The sequence below is a fragment of the Triturus cristatus genome, chromosome 4_1, assembly GCF_964204655.1.
Source record: "Triturus cristatus chromosome 4_1, aTriCri1.1, whole genome shotgun sequence".
NCBI classification, from domain to species: Eukaryota; Metazoa; Chordata; class Amphibia; order Caudata; family Salamandridae; genus Triturus; species Triturus cristatus.
The window spans coordinates 266848683-266870405 of NC_140585.1; the positions used below are offsets into that span (position 1 = coordinate 266848683).

At 50.6% G+C, this 21723-nt stretch overlaps 1 protein-coding gene across 1 annotated transcript in view; it reads left to right on the forward strand.

Annotated features, from left to right (window-relative positions):
- Nucleotides 1-21723, forward strand: part of LOC146854241 (estradiol 17 beta-dehydrogenase 5-like) — a 183119-nt gene that overhangs the window by 154400 nt on the left and 6996 nt on the right. Inside the window, exon 8 of the mRNA XM_085652024.1 lies at nucleotides 16073-16155. Coding sequence (XP_085508150.1) covers nucleotides 16073-16155 — 83 coding nt within the window. The remainder of the gene's footprint in view (nucleotides 1-16072; nucleotides 16156-21723) is intronic.

The following is a 21723-nucleotide window of genomic DNA, read 5'->3' on the forward strand; positions in this document are numbered from 1 at the left end:
ACACTACCTCCCCTGCTCCCCCAGAGGGGCAAGCCCTATTACAGCCCTTCCACACCACCACTCCCAGCGACCACTAGCGGGTCCCCGAGGGCTCTCGACACATGGTCAGAGATCACAACAGAGGAGCCCATTATCAAGGAGACAGAAACCAGGCTCTCCAGGAGGTGGCTGCTCTCACGAACAAGCAGGACAGGGTCAAGTCCCGCTTCCCCTTAAAACCCATCTCTGCCCCGCAGATTGGACCTTAAGGTCCCAATAGCCAAGACGACTCTGATACCAAGGGGGACTGCATTTGGAGAGATGATGACTGAAGACAGCAGATGTCTGAGTACCAGCATGCCTTCTTATAGCCCATCTCTTTCTTCCAGATCTTTCACTAATTATTCCATGCCTTTCTTGTTGTTCTCTCTCTGCTTCTTATATACCAATGTTGGCTTAGAATGTGATTCTTTGTAATATTGTAATGTTACCCATATGCAGCCCCTCCACTCTTTATCACTATGTGCCCCTGCGCATCACCCTCCGACCCCGGAATGGCTCTCGACATCCCTCACTCCCCCTGCTACTCTCCACTCCACTGCTCTCTTGCCCCTCCCCCAAACCCACGCTGGGTGACTAGCTTTTCAGAGGACTCGCATGTAAATGTGCCCTTACAAACCCCCCCGCCGCACACCCCCACATGTCAGAACATACAGACATGCACACAGGTGTGTGTGTGTTCTCCAGCCTGCCTCAGCCCTAGAAGAGTTCCTTTCCTGCATGCCGCTTCCGAAAGTCTACATCTGCAGCACAAACCTAGGGCCCTGAGCGCTGTACTTCTCGTTGCACTCCCCTCATGTAACCTATTCACCAACCTATCCTATGTCACCTCCTCCCCTCCTATCCTCTGATCTCTGCCAAGAGCACCCCGGAATTACAAGACCTCCCTTTCCCTGCCCGGTCGATCTCCACCTGCAGGAACCCCTACAGCATGCCCAGTTTTCCCTGCCCCCCTGCCCCACCCTACCCATCTGAGCCCTTCCTATCCCTTTCATCCCTACCCCTCTACCACCATCATCCCATCCTTTCCCTACTCCCCTGTTCCTCTTCCTGTGTCCCTAATCCAGCTACCCCCTCCTGATCACTGTTCATCTCCCCCCCATTTTCTATCCCTCTTCCCCCTCCTCCGTCCCTACCCAGTTCACTGATCTTCATCACCGCTCCACCTCCACACTTGGGTGGACCGCCTCCCCTGACTGACATGTGTCTTTCACCCTTGTATCCCCCGTACCATCGCTCTCACCCCCAGGAGACCCTGGGGTCCAAATGCCTACATCTACGTCATGCACCCAGCAACCCATGCGCATCCTCTCCTGGAACGTCCATGGCCTCACGCATTACATTAAGAGAAAAATGGTGCTAGCATAACTACAGGTCAAAAGAGTGAATGTCCCTCCGGCAGGAGACACACCTGGTCGGCCTAGAAGCCAACAAACTGCGTTGCGATTGGGTGGGCAGAGTAATACACAGTAGTGCCCCGACGATCTCCGTCGCCGCAAACAGCCCACAACGAACATGCGGGGTAGCGATACTCATTCGCAAATCGCTGCCCGTTACGGTGGAGAAGGCCTGGTCCGACCGGTATGGCAGATATGCATTCGCAAAGCTAAAGGCGGGAAATAGGTCTATATGCGTGAGTTCGATCTACGCCCCAACGGGTACTAAATGCGCCTTTTCTCCTCCAGTTAAATAGCCTACTTGTGGAGATTAATGCATCCAAATGCATCATCGGTGGGGACTGAAACCTTGGCCGAGATGCGATTCTCAACAGGACAGGCCCCCTAGATAAGAGTAATGATGCAGACAGAGCCTTGCTGGGAGATTTTACATCTGATCATGGCCCTGTTGATCATTGGCGTCTCTGCCACCCAGTGGACAAGGAATATACCTTCTGTGAGAAGTTGGCCTGGTATATGATGCTCACTAGTTAAAGTGATCACCTTGTACCATGCCAAGCAACCCTTATGGTGTGGTTGTAAGTCAACCTTTTCGGACTAGCTGCCCTAGTGGTAGCGTAGGCTAAGCAGTCTTTGAGGCTAAACTCGTGAAGCGTGTTAAGCCAGCTGTTTTACCAAATGTAACCCCCTTTTATACCAATGAAAGGACACCACACAGATATATATTCAAAATATATATGTATTTATTTCTCAAAGTAACCCCTAGTCTCTTTATGAGCACAGGAGCACAAATCGTCAAACAAGATTACAGTAGAATACACAGAAGTTGCACTTTATATGGATAGGCCCTGGTGGCCGCTCAAACCATATACTAAAATAGTGGTATAAGTACCACGAACAGAAAAGGGAAAAGGCCTAGGGCCTCTAGAATCGCTGGGCCTACAAGGAGCTAACTTCAGTTAGTGACCAGGAGGTCCACGGGTGGCGTGTGCAGAGCAAATAGTCACACGCGTGCTCCCATAGGTTTCAATGGGTGCGTAAAGAGTACAAAGTTACTGCAAAAAGGATCTTCCGGATGGACTAGGAACTCAAGATTTGGAACACAGGCACTAGAGATGTAATAATACACTTGGGCACAGGTGTGCCAGATTTACCTCACCCACAGGACGCGGGTGCATAGGCCTCGAAGTGCGTCGGGTTTCTTCTATCTGTTCCGTGGAGCTTGAAGACAAAGATGCTGCAGGCGGTCGGTCCGGGAGAGATGCAGTGGATCCAAGAGTGGATCGGGGATGTTGAAGACCTGTAAGCAGAGGGGACAGTGTTCACACTCACTAGCCAGTGACCAGCGTGGCACCAGGTGGGTACCAGGCAATGTCGGGTGCAAACAGGAAGAAAGGTGTAGCTTGTCTCTGCAGCCACGTGGTCCCTGGAGGTCGACGACATCCAGGAGTCGGTTCACGAGCTGTCCCACGCAGGCTCTCGCTGTCGGCGGTGTCGGCGACTTGATCGAAGCAAACAAGCCTTGGCAAAAGCAATTGTTGTAGGAGATGAAATAAGCTGATGGTTCTGACCAGCAAGGTCAGAAGGACAGCTCCTTTGGAGGGGAGCAAGGGCCAGTCTGGAGCAACTAGACCAGCGGTGTATTTTGTAAAGTTCGTCGCCAAGATGGCTACTAGCCAGCGGGCCAGCAACCGGTTAGGCGCGTCGAGTGGCAAAATGCAGAAGGGCCCCACGCAGATCGTGGAGATGCTGGAGGGCTCACCTTTGGTGCAGATGCTGCTCGAGGGTTGGGCTTCTCAGATCCCAAAGCACAACTTGGAGGGAGCCTCGGTTGTTGCACTTGTCAGCTTGTCGTGGTCGTTTCAAGATGGCTGGCTCCACGTGTCTCGGTGCCTCCACGGGTCTCCTCTTTTCAGGGACTGTGGATCGGGCGGTGAGAGGTCTGGAGGTCCAGGTCTTGTCAGTCTCTGGGCTCGGGCTCCGGCGGGAGGCGGCGGCAAAGCAGACGTTGATTCGCTGGATGGTGCTTGCGTTAGCAAGGTGGTCACTCCCTGACCACAGGGGAGATTTCCTTAAGTCTTCTGTGCAGCAGAATGTCGAAGTTCCCGTCTTCTTCTTAGTTTCAAGTTGATTCCAGGATGTCTGAAGTCTTAGGACACAGCTCCTACCTTTAAGCGGATTCTAGGGGCCGGACTACCTGCTAGGTCCCTCCCTATGGGTGGGACCAGGAAGGGGGGTGGTTACACCCCCAATCCTTTGTCCAGCTCGCCCCAGGCCCGGGACTGGTGTGCCCCAGGACCGGTTTGAACTGGCATATGCACCGAGGCTCCTTGTGAGCCACAGGCATGTCTGGTTTCTTTCAAGCCCTACCTGACCAATACACAAAATCCAGTCTGGGGTGGTGCATGCACCTCCCCTGGCAGGAAACCCTTTGTCCACACCTCCCAAGCTGGAAGGACTCCCAGCAGCAGGAGGGCAGACTTGTGTCTGTGGTGGCAGCATCCATTTTGTGGAGCTGAGGCTATGTCTGATTTTACCCGGGTTTCAGGTACTGTACATGTCGTGTCCCTCTAGAAGGGTGGAATGCTAGCCCCGTCGCCAGAATTGGCGAGGGGTTAGTATTCCAATTCGTATGACACCTTACTCGACATGTTTTGATAAAGCCAAACCAAAGATAGCATTTAACCGCGAGGTTCATAATGCACTTAAGAGTATATGGTATGACGATATCTGGAAACAGTAGAAGGAAGTTGTTCCGACCACTGCAGACAGGCTCAGCTCATGCCAGAGCACCATCTCACATGGAACCAAGCACTCTGCCTTCAGGATTGTTAAGGCCTGCCATAGGAGTGACTTATAGGTTACCAGGTGTCCCATTTAAGGTTAGGTATAGGTATACTACACCTAAGTAAGAGGTGATTACACCAACTTACCCCAGCTGAGTGATCACCCAGTTGTGTTAAATTGTTAGGCCAAGCCTGGGGTGGCATAATACATGCTTCAGCCCCTGGCAGGCCTTGGGTACACCAATGCCCTGGGTACCTAGTGTACACTGGTACAAAGGCTGACAGGGTGATCCACTTCCAATTGGTTATGCACCTAGGGTGCATAGTTTTAATTTAGTAGAGAGAACAGCAGGCTGGGGGTCTGATTGGCAGGCCCACAGCCTCAATATGTCAAAAACCAGTGAAGCAAAAAGCAAAAATTTGGGGTGACCATAGGATAGCAGACCCTACTCTCCTACACCTTCCTATCATCGTACATGGTACACAGTCCAGACTAGACTATTTCCTCATCTCGCACCCAGTTGTGGCACTTGTAGGGGAATCTCGCATTCTGGAAGCTGCCCTGTCTGACGATTCCCCAGTCCTACTGTCTTTGGATGAGGGCCTGTCCTCTCCGGGTCGCAAACCATGGTGCCTGAATGTACAATGGTAAGACCCAGCTCTAGGCCCATGTCTCTGCATACATGACAAATAACAAGCATTCTGTAGACGCCCAGAGGGTACTCTGGGCTGTTGCGAAAGCCACCCTCTGTAGCCAGCTGATCAAAGACGCCTCAGTGGGCAATAAACAGCGCTGAGCTGGTGACATAGATTACCACACTCAACCTCCTATACTCCTCCCATCCCACTATACCCAACCTACAAAGTCTGGAACAGGCCGAAATGACCCTCAACAGTCTCTACACATCCAAAGCTGAGTACGCCCCACAGCGCAGGAAAGGGAGACACTATGAACAAGGCTGTTAGTGGCCTAGCTCTGACAGCATGGTCATACCGCCTATTAGGTCGGCGTCTGGGAAGATACTCACACAACCCAGGCCATTGTCGATGAGTTTGCGAAGTTGTACGGCACACTCTTTACAACGGAGACACAGACGGATGAGGATCGGATCGCTGTACTTCTGGAAACGGACAACCTTCCACGCTTGACGGACACAGGCCGCAAACTCCTAGCGAGAGACATTTTCAAGGAGGAGATTGTGCCGGCCATCTCTCAGTTACCCTATCACAAAGCTCTGGGAGAGGATGGATTCCTGGCAGAATTGTACCGATGGGCAGGGGAGGAGGTGATTGACTTCCCACCATGCGGACTTCCAGGATCCCTTTCTAACAGGGTGGTGATCGCAGTCCTCCCCAAACCAGGAAGAGACCCATTGATGTGTGGCAGATACCAACCAATATCTCTCCTGAGCAGCTACATTAAGATCCTGGCGAGCATACCTGCAACACGTTTAAAAGCAGTCCTCCTCTCCCTCATTCATAATTCACAGCTTGGCTTCGTATCGGTCCTTTCCTCCAGTAACCACCTACGCACCCTAGCGCATACTCTCTCTGTAGCCTGGGGTCAACCAGAGGAAGCAGTGTCTCTCTCCCTAGATGCTAAAAAGGCATTCAACTGAATTGAGTGGGGGTACCTCTTTCACACCATGAAACGGTTTTGGTTAAGTAGATCAGGTCATCTGCGGAGGGTTCATCTCTGAAACCTTCCAGATTTGGCGAGGCACATGCCAAGGTAGCCCTCTCTCCCCACTTCTGTTTCTGTTGGCAATGGATCCCTTGGCCTCCATTATCCTCCTGTCCCCACTTATAACTGGCATGCCATAACGGGCGGCCTCTCCAAGATATATCTTTATGCTGATGACATCCTACTCACCCTACGAGACCTTAGCAGCTCCCATTCCAGCGCTACTGGAAATCATAGACAACTTTGTGTCATTGTCCATCTACAACGTAAACTGGTAAACTGGGACAAGAGTGAAGCCCTCCCACTGTTGACCTGTTCTACAATAGCAGCGATCCATGGATTCCTGTTCCACTGGAAAGCCTCTCTGCTTAAATACCTGGGCATATTAGTCAGCAGTGGCTTAACAGAGATGGTCATAGACAACTTGACCCCCCCTTATTACACAGATGAAACGGGACTTTGAAAAATGGTCACTGCTAGGTTTTTCTAAATGGGGCAGGGCGCAGGTGGTACAGATGGTCATGCTGCTGTGCGTCACCTGCACACTCAGCATACTCCCCATCACGGTACCACTGACCACCTTATGTCTCATTGATTTCTGGATATGAGCATTTGTCTGGGGAACCACTTGGCTCGACTAGATGCTGCCAAACTGGCTTGGGCCTAGCTTCGGTGAAACACTACTCTTTGGCCTTACACCTTTTTAAACTTGCCCATTTAATGCCGGGTACCCCAGACCGGGTTCATAGCGAACGCTCACTTCTCACTCGTGACGATGGACTGGGTTTTCTCTATGGGGCATGTGTACCCCAATCCTCACACTCCCACCCACTGCTGTGGGCCATGTCCAATGCCTGCCTCCGAGCCCACTGCCTCTTTGAAGTGGACCACCGATTACACAAAAGGGCGCTGCTGTGGGGCAATGTCAGCCTCCGTATCGGTGGCTGGTCCATCTGTTGGCTGCGATGGGTGGAAGCGGGTATCCATACATTGGACCAGGTACTGCAGAACGGAGACTTGAAATCTTTTAGCCTCCTGAGGGAGGAATTTGGCCTCCACCCATGACCTGGAAATACCTGAAACTGCAGCATTGTTTGCGACGCTGCCTAGGCCCCTGTCATCTTCACCAGTGGTGGAATAAGTTCACACATGGGTCCGACATCGGGCGTGATGTCAGGACTCTGCGGTACAATCACAAACCACCTCTTCTCACAACTCCTCTCCACTCCACATCAAATGGCAGAACCGTCTTCAGATCACCATTGAGCAGGAGGACTGTCCTGAAGTCCTGGAAACCCTGGACAAAGGTGTCTAGGAAGCCCGGTTGAAATTCTGCTTGTTCAGGATACTCCATGAGTGGTACTGGACTCCACATAAATTGCAAAGAGCTGTCCTCCTCCCTCATTCAAACTGTTGGAGATGCGTGGCCACCCAGTGCGACCTTACTCACATTCTAAGTGACTGCCTCTCAATCCAACCTTTCTGGACATACGTAGGAGATACTCTGGGGATGTCCATGCCCCTTCAGCTCCCCTTCACTACCCCCGTTATCCTCCTACATGATCTTGGAGGCTCGCCTGAGCTATCACGACCGCAACGACGACTCCTGCACATGGAGCTGTACTCAACCAAGCTCTGTATTCTTTGTTAATGGTGCTCGCCAATACCTCCCTCTCAAGAATCCTGGATGGTGGCAATGATGCAGACAGCATCCTGTGAATGCATCATCTATGGCATGCAAGACCAGACCAAGGTGTTCACCGAGACATAGGCGCCATTCCTCCAGGATACCTCTTAAAGCTAATCACATCATTACCCCCAGGTCCCTTATGTCCTCGTCCCCTTCATTAACATATTGGAGATAACTATCTCCCGACAGAAAAAAAGAGCAGAAGGCATGCTGGGACCCTAATACTGCCCCTCCCACCGGGAGTACATATGCAGTACTTACCCAGCATCCCGTCTGTTCTTTTTTCTGTCTGTCGACAGAATGTACGTGGTGTGCTGTTCTGCTGCTCCTGCTGGGCTGGTGTGGCGTTCCTTTCTTCCTCCCCCCACCCGGCTGCCTGGCTGTGCGGGTGGGGGGGGGGGCGTTCCTGGTCCGTCCCCTGGTCTGCCGGGCTTGCTGGGGGTCGTGACGGTGGTGGCCGGTGTGCTGCCTGGCTCCTGCGGGACTTTTGCGGCAGGTGCGCTCCCGGGTACTTCCGGGTCGCGTGCACGTCTTCCTGAAGCTGGGCGTTTGAGAGACGTGCCGCGTTTCCTGTGTGCCGTGCCTTCCCGCTGTTGGGGTGGGGGCCTTGCTGCTGGTGGTGTCCGGCCCCTGCCCTGGGTGAGTCCCGCATTGCGGTTTTGTTGTTCTTTGCTATGTGTTGGGGCTCTTTCTTTCTTTCAGGCCCGTGATGGTCGGCGGAGGTGCCTGGGGGTGCCGGGGTTTGAACCCGGGACCTCATGCTTGCGAAGCATGCGCTCTGCCGCTGAGCTACATCCTGACCGGCGCGCCCATGGATTCCCTTTCCTGTTGGGGTGGGGGCCTTGCTGCTGGTGGTGTCCGGCCCCTGCCTGGGTGAGACCCGCATTGCGGTTTTGTTGTTCTTCGCTGTGCGTTGATGCTCTTTCTTTCTTTCAGGTCCGTGATGGACGGCGGGGGCACCTAGGGATGCCGGGGTTTGAACCCGGGACCTCATGCTTGCGAAGCATGCGCTCTGCCACTGAGCTACATCCCGACCGGCGCGCCCCTGGCATCCCTTTTCTGCTGGCGCTGTCCTGGTGCTTTACTCTTCGCTGGCGCTTGACTGTTTGGGGGTGTTGGGGTGCGTGGCTCCTTGCTCCTCCTTCCTGCCCGTTTGCCTGCTCTGTGTCCGAGTGCTTCTTCTGCTGCCGGAGTTTGTGCCTGCGGCGGTGTGACGCTCCTTCTGGCTGCTGCCTCTGCGTGTGCTGGTTTCCTCCCAGTTGTGGATGCTGCCTTGTCGCGTGGGCTGCCTCTTTTGTGGCTGGGGTTCCGGCTTGGAGCCTGACATGGGCTCGGCATCCTGTGTTTCTGCGCTGTTCGCCTGGTCTCCCTGCACCTTGCGCACTTGTATGTGTCCTTGTGTGCTGTCCCTGGTGTTCTTGTGGGGCGCTCCGGTGCCTTCGCGTCGGGTTCCCATTCTGTGGCTGTGTGACTTACGGTTCTCTGCTGCGCTTCGGGTGTTTGCGTGGTGCGACATTGAGATGGTGTGCTCCATTCTCTTTTCCCCATGTCCGCCCCACTCTGTCCTGTCCCCGGTGTGTGATGGGGTTCCGTTCCCGTGGTGCTCTTGTTGGTTCTGTTAGTTGTGCACTGGGGCTGCTGTGTGGCCCTTTCTTTCGGGGGCTGTTGGCCGCTGGGCGCCTCTGTCTTTGGGCGCATCCTGCTCATCCCGCGCTTCTGGTTGCTCCTTTCCCCCTGCTCCTGTGGCGCCTCTGTTTTAAGTGTGGTGCCGGTCCTCCCCTTCCTGTTCCGTTTTTGACGGGTTGGCCTTGGCCTGTTTGGGTGGCGGTGGCTCCTGGTGTTGCCGGGGCTTGTGCCTGGGGCCTCCTGCTTGTGCTGCTTGCTCTGTGCTGCTGCTCTGCGTCCCCACTTCTGCCCTCGTGTGTGGTCTGCGGGGCTGGGGTTCTTGCCTGGTTGGGCTGTTTCTCGTCCTTGGCTTCCTGGGCGTTCCGGGTGGCTGGTATGTTGTGCTGGGGTGTGCGGTGATGCCGGTGTTTTGGTTCACCGTGTGGACTGTCTTTTCTGGCCTTGTCTCTCTTGCGGGGGCCTAGTCGCCGGTTTGGCTCTCTGCCTCTGCGGCCTCCTGCTCCCTGGCTGCCGGGGATGGCGCTGCGCGTCCGCTGTCGCTTACAGCGGGTCTGTGCCGCCTTGTCCCCTTGCCGCTTTTCCCTCCGGGGCTTCTGTGTTGCTCCACTGGGTATCTGTGGGCTTTATTGCTGGCCGCCGCTTTGCCTCTGTGGGACGTGGCCTCCCTGGGTCGTGTGTCTGGGGTTCGTGGTCCTCTCTTGTCCACTTGGGCTTACCCTCTCTTGCTCTCTTAGTCCTGCCGGGGTCTGCCTGTTTTTTGGCTTTTTTCTGCGCAGTCCTGCTGCTGGGTGTTGTTGAGACCCGTGCTGTGGTCTGGCCTGGAGTGGGATGGGTTCCTAGGTTGGATTCCCTCCCCGGGGGTCCTTGCCTGTGCGGCTGGCTCTGTTCCTCTGATGCCGTCCGGTTCAGCTGGTTGTGGGCCATGTTTGGCTGTGCCGTGGGTTCTTTCTGCCTCTCTTCGGGGTTGCTCGCTCTGTCCGCTGGGGTGAGGTGTCCCCTTCCTTTCTGGGGTCTGCCCTCCCTGGTGTTCGGTGTTGCCATGTGCTGGGGGCTTCTTTTGCTGTTGCTGCCTCCTTTTTGCTGCTGTTGTGTTCTCCTTGCACCTTCTGGGGTTTCCGGTTTGTATTCCGGGCGCTCCTGTGTGCTTGGGTTCCTTTGTGGGGGGATGTCTGCGTGCTGTCTTCTGTTTCTCGCATCTTCCGTGCTGGGTGCTATTGTTTTGTGGTTGCTCCTGGCTCTGGCGTTGGTTGTTCCTGGTTTCGGGGGTTCCTTGGTGTGGCCTTGTGTTCCCCTGCTACTGTGGCGCTCCTGCTCGTTTTCTGGGCTTGTATTTGGCTTCTTTCGGTGGGTCCTGGTCGCCCCTCCAATTTCCTGTGGCGGTCCTGCTCACGCCTGGTCTCTGTGGTTCCGCTTGGTCGGGACAGGTTTTTTCCTGCTTGTGGCTACCTGGGGGTGCCTGTGGCGGTCGGCTTCTCCAACGGATTGGGTTGGGTCCTGCTCTCCCTTTCCTTTTGCGTCCCCCCTGGGGTGTGTTTCCAGTGGTGGTTCGTGTTTTGGCTCTCTGGCGTTCGTGCCTGGTTTGTTTGGGGCCTGGCTCTCTTTCGCTGGTGCTGTGTCCTTGACTTGGCTCTGGTTTCCCCTCTTTTGGTATGCTGGGGTTTACGGTTTCTGCTGGTTTTGGGCGTCTGGTGGTCGCCTTTTTTCGGACGTGTATCCTTGCCTGTGCTCTCTCGGTGGATCCTGGCGGGGTGCTCTCTTGGTTTCGTGTCGTGTTCTGATGGGTCCTTCTGAGCCTGCTCATGCCGGCACTTTTTTCCTGGGGTTGGTTCACCTCTGGTTGGGTGTCCGTGTTTCTGCCTGGTTCCTGGGGTTCGGTTGGGTGCTGTTGGGCTTCGGTTCCCCGTTGCTCCTGTCTGGCTGGCCGCAACTCTTCTTTTTTCCTGGGCTGTGGGTCCCTTGTCCGGCCCTGTGTGGGTCCGGGTGTTCGGTGCTTCTGGGTTGGCTCCTCCGGGGTTGCCTCCTGTTGTTCCGGTCCAGGGAAGGCATGGCTTGGCAGTTCGGGCTGGACTGTTCCCATGAGGTACAGGGTCAGACTGATTTGCATATGGCCATGTCTGAACTGGGGTGGCAGAGTGGGCTAAAGAACGGTGATGGATCAAACCCAGATCTGTTGACTGGGTGTGAGTGTTTGATTGGTTCTGATGCTCCGTCCATCACCACCCCCTTTTGTACCGCTTTGTTCGCCATAAGTTGGCAGGGTATGCTCAGACGTGAGTCCCTTGCTCACTTTGCCACTGGATTCAAGCAAGCCTGGCTGAAGACGGCTGAAATGCCAGAAACCGGTCCTAGGAAGCTTGTTTACGGTCCAGGGAAGGCATGGCTTGGCAGTTCGGGCTGGACTGTTCCCATGAGGTACAGGGTCAGACTGATTTGCATATGGCCATGTCTGAACTGGGGTGGCAGAGTGGGCTAAAGAACGGTGATGGATCAAACCCAGATCTGTTGACTGGGTGTGAGTGTTTGATTGGTTCTGATGCTCCGTCCATCACCACCCCCTTTTGTACCGCTTTGTTCGCCATAAGTTGGCAGGGTATGCTCAGACGTGAGTCCCTTGCTCACTTTGCCACTGGATTCAAGCAAGCCTGGCTGAAGACGGCTGAAATGCCAGAAACCGGTCCTAGGAAGCTTGTTTCCGGTCCAGGGAAGGCATGGCTTGGCAGTTCGGGCTGGACTGTTCCCATGAGGTACAGGGTCAGACTGATTTGCATATGGCCATGTCTGAACTGGGTTGGCAGAGTGGGCTAAAGAACGGTGATGGATCAAACCCAGATCTGTTGACTGGGTGTGAGTGTTTGATTGGTTCTGATGCTCCGTCCATCACCACCCCCTTTTGTACCGTCCTGTTGCTCCTGGTCTGCGGGCTTCCTTCTAGTTCTGCGTGGCCTCTGGCTGGGCCTCCTTGTCGTGCTCTCCCTCCTGGCTCCTGGGTGTCCGGGTTCTGCTGCTGCTTGGCCCTATGCTTCTCTGCATCCTTGGGTTTCCGTTTTGGTGGTTTCCTGTGCTTGTTCTTCTTCCGGCCTTCTGTTTGGTCCGGCATTGGGTTGCTGGGGGTCTCGTCCGGCCTTCCTGCCTTTCCTTTGCCCTGGGCTCTTCGTGGGCTTCTTCCGGGGTTGGTTGGGCCTGTGGGTCCTCCTGCCCTTGCGGGTTGCTGGGCTCCGGTCCTGGCTTCCTGGTTTCTTGTCCCTTGTTGCCCTCGTTTTTTGCTGTCTCTTGGCTCCTCTTCGGTACTGTGTGGGGTCGGACCTGGTGGGTTTCCGGTCTGGGTGCTATGCGCCCTAGGGCTTTTTGTTCCGTGGCTCTGGCCCTTGCTGTGTGCTTGGCCTGGGTGTTGGGTGCCCGTGCGGTCGCCCTCCTTCTTGGCTTCTGTTTTTTTCTGCACTCTGTCTTGCGGTTCCGGTTCGGTTCCGGATGGCTTCCTCTGCTCCGCCTGTTCTGGGTTTTGGCCACCCTGTTCGGTTGGCGGTTTTTCTTCCCTGTGGGGGCTTTTGTCCTCATGGGGTTTTTGGGTTTCTGTCTCCTTCCCGGTCCTTTTTGGTCTGGTTCCTGTTCTGCCGTCATGCTTTGGCTGTGGTTCATCCCCGGTCCTGGCCTCCTCTGCGGGGTTCGTTGGCTTTCTTCTCTGTGCTTTCATCTGGCCGGGTCATTTGTTTTGGTGTAGTGGGCCGGTTTCTGGCCTGTGCCTTCCTCCTGCTTTGTTGGTCTGGGTGCTTGGGGCTGAGCCTCGTTACCTGGGCTGGCCTTCTTTCTTTGGCCTTCTCCGGGGTGGTCGGGGTTTGCTCGGTGTCTGTGCGGCTGCCGGGTCCTGTGTGCCTTCCTGGTGGTTCTGGGATGGACGGGCTTGTCCGTCCTTGGCCGTGTCATTTGGCCTGGTTGCCCTGTCTCCTGTTTCTCTGGTTGGTGGCCTCGTTTTTGTGGTCCTGGCCTAGTGTTGTTTTCTGGGTTGTCTCCGGTCCTTGCTTGGTGCTGGCCGGTTGCTTCCTGCGGTCTCCCCTTGCCTCCTTCTCGGTGCTCCCTTGGATTGCTGCGTTGGTGTGGTTTCCTGGGTGTGCTTTTGGTTTTGGAAGGCCGGGTTTTCTGCTTTGGTATTCTCCAATATGTTAATGAAGGGGACGAGGACATAAGGGACCTGGGGGTAATGCTCTATTACTTACCGGTAATCTTCATTACTCCGGGTGCCGTTGTCCTCATCCCCTTCATACGCCCCTCCCTCCCTCCCGGGCGACCGGCCTTCCTGTCTGGGCTTGGTTGTACAGACGGGATGCTGGGTAAGTACTGCATATGTACTCCCGGTAGGAGGGGCAGTATTAGGGTCCCAGCATGCCTTCTGCTCTTTTTTTCTGTCAGGAGATAGTTATCTCCAATATGTTAATGAAGAGGACGAGGACAACGGGACCCGGAGTAATGAAGATTACCGGTAAGTAATAGAGCATTACTGACTCTCTGCCCTACACCCCTCCCCACCCCCCACGCCTCCACTGAGCACAGCGGACAGTCTTCCACCAACACAGCGATACAGCCCCCCTTCCCCTCCGGGCTAGGTCCCCAGCTTTCACACCCACCTTAGCCCCCCGTCGACCTCCCCCACCTCATTCCCACCTGCCCTCTATCTCCCTCCCCTCTCTGTATCCTGAACCCTCCTCCTCATCCCTTTACCTCCCCCTTCTCTGCCATCATTTGTGACATTTTCAAGACAAATTAATAAGTGGATAGAGGGGTGAAACCAGTCTCACTATTGGCACCTTCTGCCTCCCATATAATATGCCACTAGAAAGCTGAAGCTTTTGGAGCGGGATATGACCTTTAGCGATGTTTGGCACACGTCTTTTACCTACCCTCCTCTAAAGCTGACTCTTGCTGTAGGTGTAGGTGTAGGTTTGGATCCAAAAACAATGTAATAAAAAAATTACACAAAATAAAGATCAATGTAAAGAATGTGTTGCTCTTTATGAAAGGAATACAACTTTACATTTACAACACAAAAGTAGGGCGGAAACAAATAAGGAAGAAACTCTTGTTCCTAGTACCTTAATGGGCTGGGATATAACAGGCACATGTGTGCAAGGGTAAACAACGTTTACCATGAAACTTTTTCCCCGCAGGGAATCACAACGCGGTAGTTACAACGACCGCGTTGTGATTCCGCATACCATTACTCTGCAAGTGGGAACAACGACTTGCGGGGGGTGGGGGGGAAAGGTGTTGGATTTAAAATCCAACACCTTCCCTAGTGTCCGCACAGACTGGAGTTGGAATAGTAAATTATACTATTCCAACATCCAGTGCCCCCCCTCCGCAAGTCGTTGTTCCGACTGGTATGTAAAGGTATGCGGAATCACAACGCGGTCATTGTAACGACCGCGTTGTGATTCCCTGCGGGGAAAAAGACTGCGGGATGACGACATACATTTGTGTGCAAGTGCTTAGAAGTTTGTAACTACTGAGTTAACTTTGAGTGCCCAGTTCAGATTTTTCTGGAAGTAGTAGTGTGACATAGTTTTACATTTCCAGGAGTAAGTTACACACAATCAAGAGAAACTGACGTAAAGCCCCTAAGACCAGACTCCACTATGAGCAAGCTGAGAATCAATTTTCTCTATTTTTGCAGACTCGTGGAAATGTCTGCCTGTGACCCAAATGTCCTTATCTTTCCATGAACCTGCGAAAATGTGATTCAGACAATGACATCGATAAGACACCAGATGCATAGACAATGACCTCAATAAGATACTTGATGCAACATCAGTCTGAAGCAAGTACCTTGTTATCTCTATCTCAAGGTCAGATTAATAAGAACATAAACAGTGCAGTCGAGTTTGTGTTTTTTTACCTTATTTGTTTATATAAATGTCTCTAAGACTAGCATATTAATGCACCCAGTTTTTGTTAGACATTCCTAAGGTTATGTAAAAAATGTCTATCTCGGATAAGGTATAGTATAAAAGGCCTGCCAATTCACCACTTGTCAGGAGGGGTCCTTTGCCCCAGATTAATGCAAAAGATACTGCCGGAAGACCTTCAGAGTGCTGTGATGCTGCATCTTGTTCTGCACTGTAATCTGATGCTGAGCCAAGTCCGGGAGGAGAGAAGCTACTGCCGAGGTGCTTTTCTTTCGAGAAAACACTGCTCTCGACTACTGATAACTACAGTGTTTTGCTTTAAACAAGTACGCAGAGCTTTGATTCTCCCTAAGAAACTCTAGATGCAAGTTACTCTACTCCATGCTCTCGCAGTATAGCACATCGGAATAGGTTTTAGGATATTAGGGTGCTAGATGCTATTTTAACTATGGCAGAATGTTCATTTTAATCTTGTTCGCAACATGCATTAGTGTTGTTTTAATAATATTCTGCGTTGTTATTTTAGATGTGCTAAGCAACAGGATGAGACTGTTGAAATGAAGGCCTTTCTGTAAAAGTGACTTTCTCATAGTGAAGTTTTTGGTGTGTGATCTTACAATTATTGGTAAATCCACATCTAAGAATAGCGTGAATTACTGAAATTACTTCAATTACTCCAGCGTAATTTAAGTTCTGCCAAAGCCTAGTGGAGATACATTTTGACAGAACCCCTAGGATGGCTCAGCAGCCTACAAGATAATAGATCATGAGATTCTACACCAATGAGTTGTTGGATGGGATCTCAGGCTCAACCAAGAGCGAAGTAAATCATTTAGTGTTAAAATTATATTAATTTAGTTAATGCCTGATTCATGTGTAGATTCAGAACTGACAAGCCCTTCAGTACTACATTTTTTATGTAACTTGCACATTTATTTTGTTTTATCTGTCAGATCTTTGATTTCAACCTCACTCCTGAAGAAATGAAAGCCCTTGATGGACTCAACAAAAATATTCGCTACATTGATTTGAAGCAGTGAGTTACTTTTTACTATGTTTTTATAATCATCAAATGCAGAGGAAAATTGAATGTTAAAAAGAAGTGTAGAGATTTACAAAGTACATCCAAATAAATTGGTAGTTCCAGCTAGAATATCATTCTAGTCCTATATTTCTAAAGCATCCTTCTAGTGGGAGTTGAGGGTAACAAAGAAAAAAGGGGGAGTAAATGTTCTTGAAAATGAAGAGGGTTCGCACATTTTTTGAATTGTAATTGTAATTATAGCTGACATTATCTCCAGGAATTTTTATTATTTTCATAACATATTTTAATGGTAAACAACGTTTACCACAAATCTTTTTCCCCGCAGGGAATCACAACGCGGTTGTTACAACGACCGCGTTGTGATTCCGCATACCATTACTCCGCAAGTTGGAACAACGACTTGGGGGGGGGGGGGGTGTTGGATTTAAAATCCAACACATTCCCTAGTGTCCGCACAGACTGAAGTTGGAATAGTAAATTATACTATTCCAACATCCAGCGCCCCCCCTCCGCAAGTCGTTGTTCCGACTTGCGGAGTAATGGTATGCGGCCATTGTAACGACCGTGTTGTGATTCCCTGCGGGGAAAAAGCATGCGGGATGACGAGATACATTCTATTTTAATGTATTGTATTAGTAGACAGGCCGGGTATCCCTCTATAGTAGAGCTTCAGTGAATTTCTTGAGTGTTCTAATTGTATACATTGCTATGTTTCTTCAGGAAAAGTTAGGTGCAGGGCATGAACTTCTTTGTCTTCCGGTGCTAGTGGCTCTGCACAAATATTGGCTGGTCTAGGCCTGTGATTATGCAAGGAAGGCACTAAGGACACAACTTGGCTTTCATCCATATCATGTGGCCACTTCCCCAGTCCTTAGTACTAGAGGTGGGCGGAATTGGTGAAGTTTGATTGTGCAGAGTTCAGCAGAATTTTAATGTCTTCAATTTTAATACAGAGTATGTAAGGCCACCATGGGGTATGCACTGCAGGCATATCCTCAGTGACTTTACATACGCTGCAGAATATATAAGGGCGCCGAGGGTTATGCACCATAGTGGTTTCTAAACAGGGCCAGGAGAGGGAGCAGTCTCTCTATGTTTAAAAACTACTGCAGAATAAACTTGACTCTGCTGTGATTTTTAAACATAGAGCAGCTTTTCCCTCTGCCAGCCCTGTTTAGAAAGAATTTACAAACCAAACACAGCAGATCATTTTCGCCGGCGGGTGGCAGAATTTATCAGTAATTCTGCATTACAAGAGTAACATGGAATTACCAAATAAAAATTGTACCCCGGCCTACTCAGTATCTGCTGGACACAGCCTATGGCAAGGGCCGGCCTTGGAACCCAAAGCAGCCCTGGCAATTTTCTCAGACTAGCCCCTAATGAAGCAATGTCTGGCTCTGGGAGGCTGGAAATGCGTGCTTGCTACATTTGTTACTAGGGTCCGATATTGTAGCACCATGGCAAAACTAGCCCCCAGTGACATAACCGCCCCCCACAGCTGCACAACTGGCCCCCCACCCTTCCAGCCTCTCGGGGAAACGCCCAATGTCCGCTACAGCCAGTCTGGGCCTGCCTGTGGCTAAGCTCAGGACCTCTATCCTTGAATGCCATGAGCATGGCCTGTGTTCCTATGCAGTGGTCTCTGGATGCAAGGCAATGCATGAGGCCCAGTATACCAACTCCAATATCCCCTGGGCACAACATGAAGGTGTGCCCAGTACCTCTGCCTCCAATTGCTAGTGAGGTCAGGAAATGGCATTTGATCCTTGTCGAAGCCAGAAAACTGGTCGATTACCTAAAGGGAAAGAGATGCTAACGTCTTCTTACCTTAAGTTTGGCTTGGCAGTGACCAAATTTATCCATTTGTTCTAGACCAATGGTTCTTAACTAGTTGTCCGCAGCGGAGCCCACTTAATCATTACTGGAACCTGGGAACCCCCAGTAAATCATTGCTGGAATCCGGGGACCCCTAATGAGACTTTACTTTACTGGGTGGAGAAATGTGGCTCAATGGTTAGAGCGGCAGACCCTGATGCAGAGGTCTGGCTCGGAGCAGGGTTCAATTCCCGCCTCGGCGGGTCTTGGGCTCAATTTCCCCGGACCCGATAATTCTCGCCTCGGTGCCTATTCTAATCATGGGTCCCACACTGCAACTCTGGGCAATAGCTTGCTTAATCTCCACAACGGCCCCAAAAGTGCTAGGATGCCTGGCTTCACCTTGGGGGTGCCCAGGAGTGGGCACTTCACAGGGAAAGGCCAGGAAGGGTTCCACAGCGGAATGTGTACAGCGCCTGAGAGACCCTTTTGGGGGTGTGCGGTGCGCTATATAAATGCACTACATTTACATTTACTGGAAGCCGTGGGACCCGGTCTAAGCATTTTCGATTTGAACTGCATAACAAAGCAAAAGGAAATGACCAATCATCATATAAATAAATAAATGATGAAATATTCATGACATAAAAAAATGTTAATGGGAAGGTTGGAGCTTTTCTAAGTTCGATTGAAGGCACTCATCATTCATACTATATTGTGTTTGAGAAGTTTAATAGTATTAAATAGTGACAAGAAGGCAGCATTAAAAAATTAGCCATGAAAATCTCAACTGGACATTAAATGTGCTCCCCTATAGTTGATGCTTTCAGAATACCTATTGCTCCCTGCCTAGCCAAAGAGATCTTGCATTGCAAGGGAACTTGCAGCCCAACAATACAAAAAGAGTGCAGTTCCATCTTCTCAAAGTTTATGTGTCCGCCTCTTTGAGTTTTTCCATGAGAAAACTGAAACTCGGAGATAACAACAGTTCGCAGGAGTCTAACACTGGCGTTTTTTCAGACACTACTACATTAGGCTGTACAATTCTGCAACTTTAACCTGTTTTGCAGGATGATGTAATCAAGCAGCTCAGTAAAACCAAGATCTGTCTCCATGGCTGACGCTTGCAAGCTGAAGACCATGCATTTAGCCAATGAGATTGTGGGGGCCATACTTACTGACCTGATGAACATTTCTTTTGAGGTAGGCCAGGTTCCTTCTGTCTGGAAACAAGCTACCCTTGTCCCTCTATTAGAGAAAAAAGATGGTGACTCCAGTGTCTCTGCCAGGTGGAGGGCTATTTCATTATTGGTTGTCACAAGGGTCACATAGAATCTGTTCAATTCACACTTGTCAACCTATTTACAAGAAAAACAAATTGACACAGCACAACTAATCATCGAAATCGGTCTCGACAGCTTTACTAGACAATCTGTACTTGGCCATCAATAAGGGCAAAACTGCCTTTCTCACCCTACTTGACCCATCTGCAGCCTTTGACACTGTGTCCCGCTCTTTGCTGCTGCAAAGGTAAGCAGACCTAGGTTCAGGGAGGGGGAAGTACCTTGAGTTGATTCATCACCTTTTTGCAAGATGGATCAACACCAGTTCTTGTTAGTGGTTTTAAATCTTTGTCCAAAGTACTGGTTTGTGAGGTTCCACAGGGGGCCCCCTGCTATTTTTTTTATATGGTCTTTTGCTTTCACCCTTTGTTTTTGTGCTGACAACACTCAATCATTAGTCGGGACAGAAAGGAATGTTGATTATATCCTTATCAATTTTCAGAGGTGTTTAACAGCAGCGGCAGACTGGATGATTCTGAATGAGCTGCAGTTTAACACTTCCAAGACCATTGTGTTAATTTTGGGCAGTGACTTGAATAGCTGCAATAATGATTTGTGGTCTTACAATCCAGGTCCTACCCCTAGACATTCTGATATGGTTAAAACTAACTCCAAACTAACTCCTGTGCCACAAATTAATAAGCTCACTGCATCTTGTTTCAGTATCTTAAAGACCCTGAAAAATAGTTTCCCTCTCTTGCCCACCCATTGTAAGCAAATGGCAGTTCAAGCTACAATAATGTCCTGCTTAGATAACAGAACGTGTCTTTATGATGTGCTTTCTAGACATCTCCTAAGCAAACTCTAAATTGAATATGGCGGCTGGGCTCCTTTTAGGCATTAATAGAAGGGATTCACTGAGTCACCATCTTCCCAAGTTGTCCTGGGTTCCAATTCCCAAATGTGTGATTTTCAAATGCCTTTGCCTACCTCATCGCATTTTTTAATGGTGCAGACCCTGTTTTCTGCTAAACAAAATAAAAAAATAATGTTCTCTTCACTTAATTTGAGATCCAGATTGGTGCTGCTTCTAGATATTCCCAAAACATGAAAAACTGGTGACAAGGCCTGCTTGGTCTATACAGTGAAACAGTGGATTTGTCTTCCTTTACAGACTACGGAAGTCGTCCCTTCTGTCATGTTAAGGAAGATGTTGAAGACTTGCTTGTTTGATCAGTCTCTATATCACTCTCTTTAAGATTATTTTTTATTTCTACTGGAAGGGGTTTCTTCCTACTCTATATTTTGTTCCTCTTTTGTGTATCACCAGCACTAAGATGCCCCTCGCAGTTGCTGTTGTGCTTAATATAGCCTTATGACTCGCTGCCGAGGGATATACCAGTTGTTAAAGGCCCTGAACCCGAGTTGTAGGCCTGAGCCTCAGTCTAATTTAGTATTCTACCCACTGTGTGTATAACGTTCTCTATGTAAAAGGAAGAAACAGAAAGACAAACATTGGAATGTTGGCACATCAGCCATTATTAGCCCTCAATCACTTCATTGTTTTCAACAGAGCTCCCAACATTCCAATGTTCTAATACATTTTATTTAATTTTATTTGAATTAAAAAAACAAGTGTCCAGTGCACACCTGCCAGTGTAGCATAATTCTGTGACTGCTTGCTGTCACTGGATAATCCTTCCCAAACAATGAGTATTGCGGATGTTGCCGATATGCGAAGTCTGCAAAGTAAAACGTTGTTGCACTTATGGCACATGTTCGTGAACAGTACTGGTCACAAAATTACTATCCATATTGTAGCGACCTCCCCAGCCCGGGAGCATGCAAATGAAATCTGCCACACATGGGGCTCTGCAATATACATCTTTCTTCCTCAACATACAACCACACACTGCACACATTATATCATAACTTTTGTAACCTCACCTTAACAACTCACAGCAGATTACATCATTGCTGTTTACAGTCTGCCAAAAACTGCAATGTCCTAGCGCGCATAAACTCAAGACACAACATCTCCCCCTTTGTTAAATAAAAAGTACAGACAACATTAGCATTGTAGTTCCTCAATGAGTCTTCAAGGCGCTCACACTCGTCAGCCAGATTGAGTGGTATGCAGTAATTGAGGGGCACCTTGATCAGGCACCGATGACATCGGTTCAGATGCTTCATCTGGACAGGCAGGCAAGGTCGCCTCACTCGTGATATCAGAAGCTGACGAACATCAAGGTAGGTGTTTAAAGTGTGACGAGTCCCGTGTGGTGGACTTTCCAGGACGATGCGTTGTCACCATGTGTCCTTTGCACGTTACAGCCCTCAAAGAGTCGACATCAAATGGTGTGTCCGTTTTTTGCTTCTTTTTTTATTTGACCAGTACCCAGTCCCCTATTCTGAAGAATATTTCCTGGACATGTTGGCACTGATCAGCATATGTTTT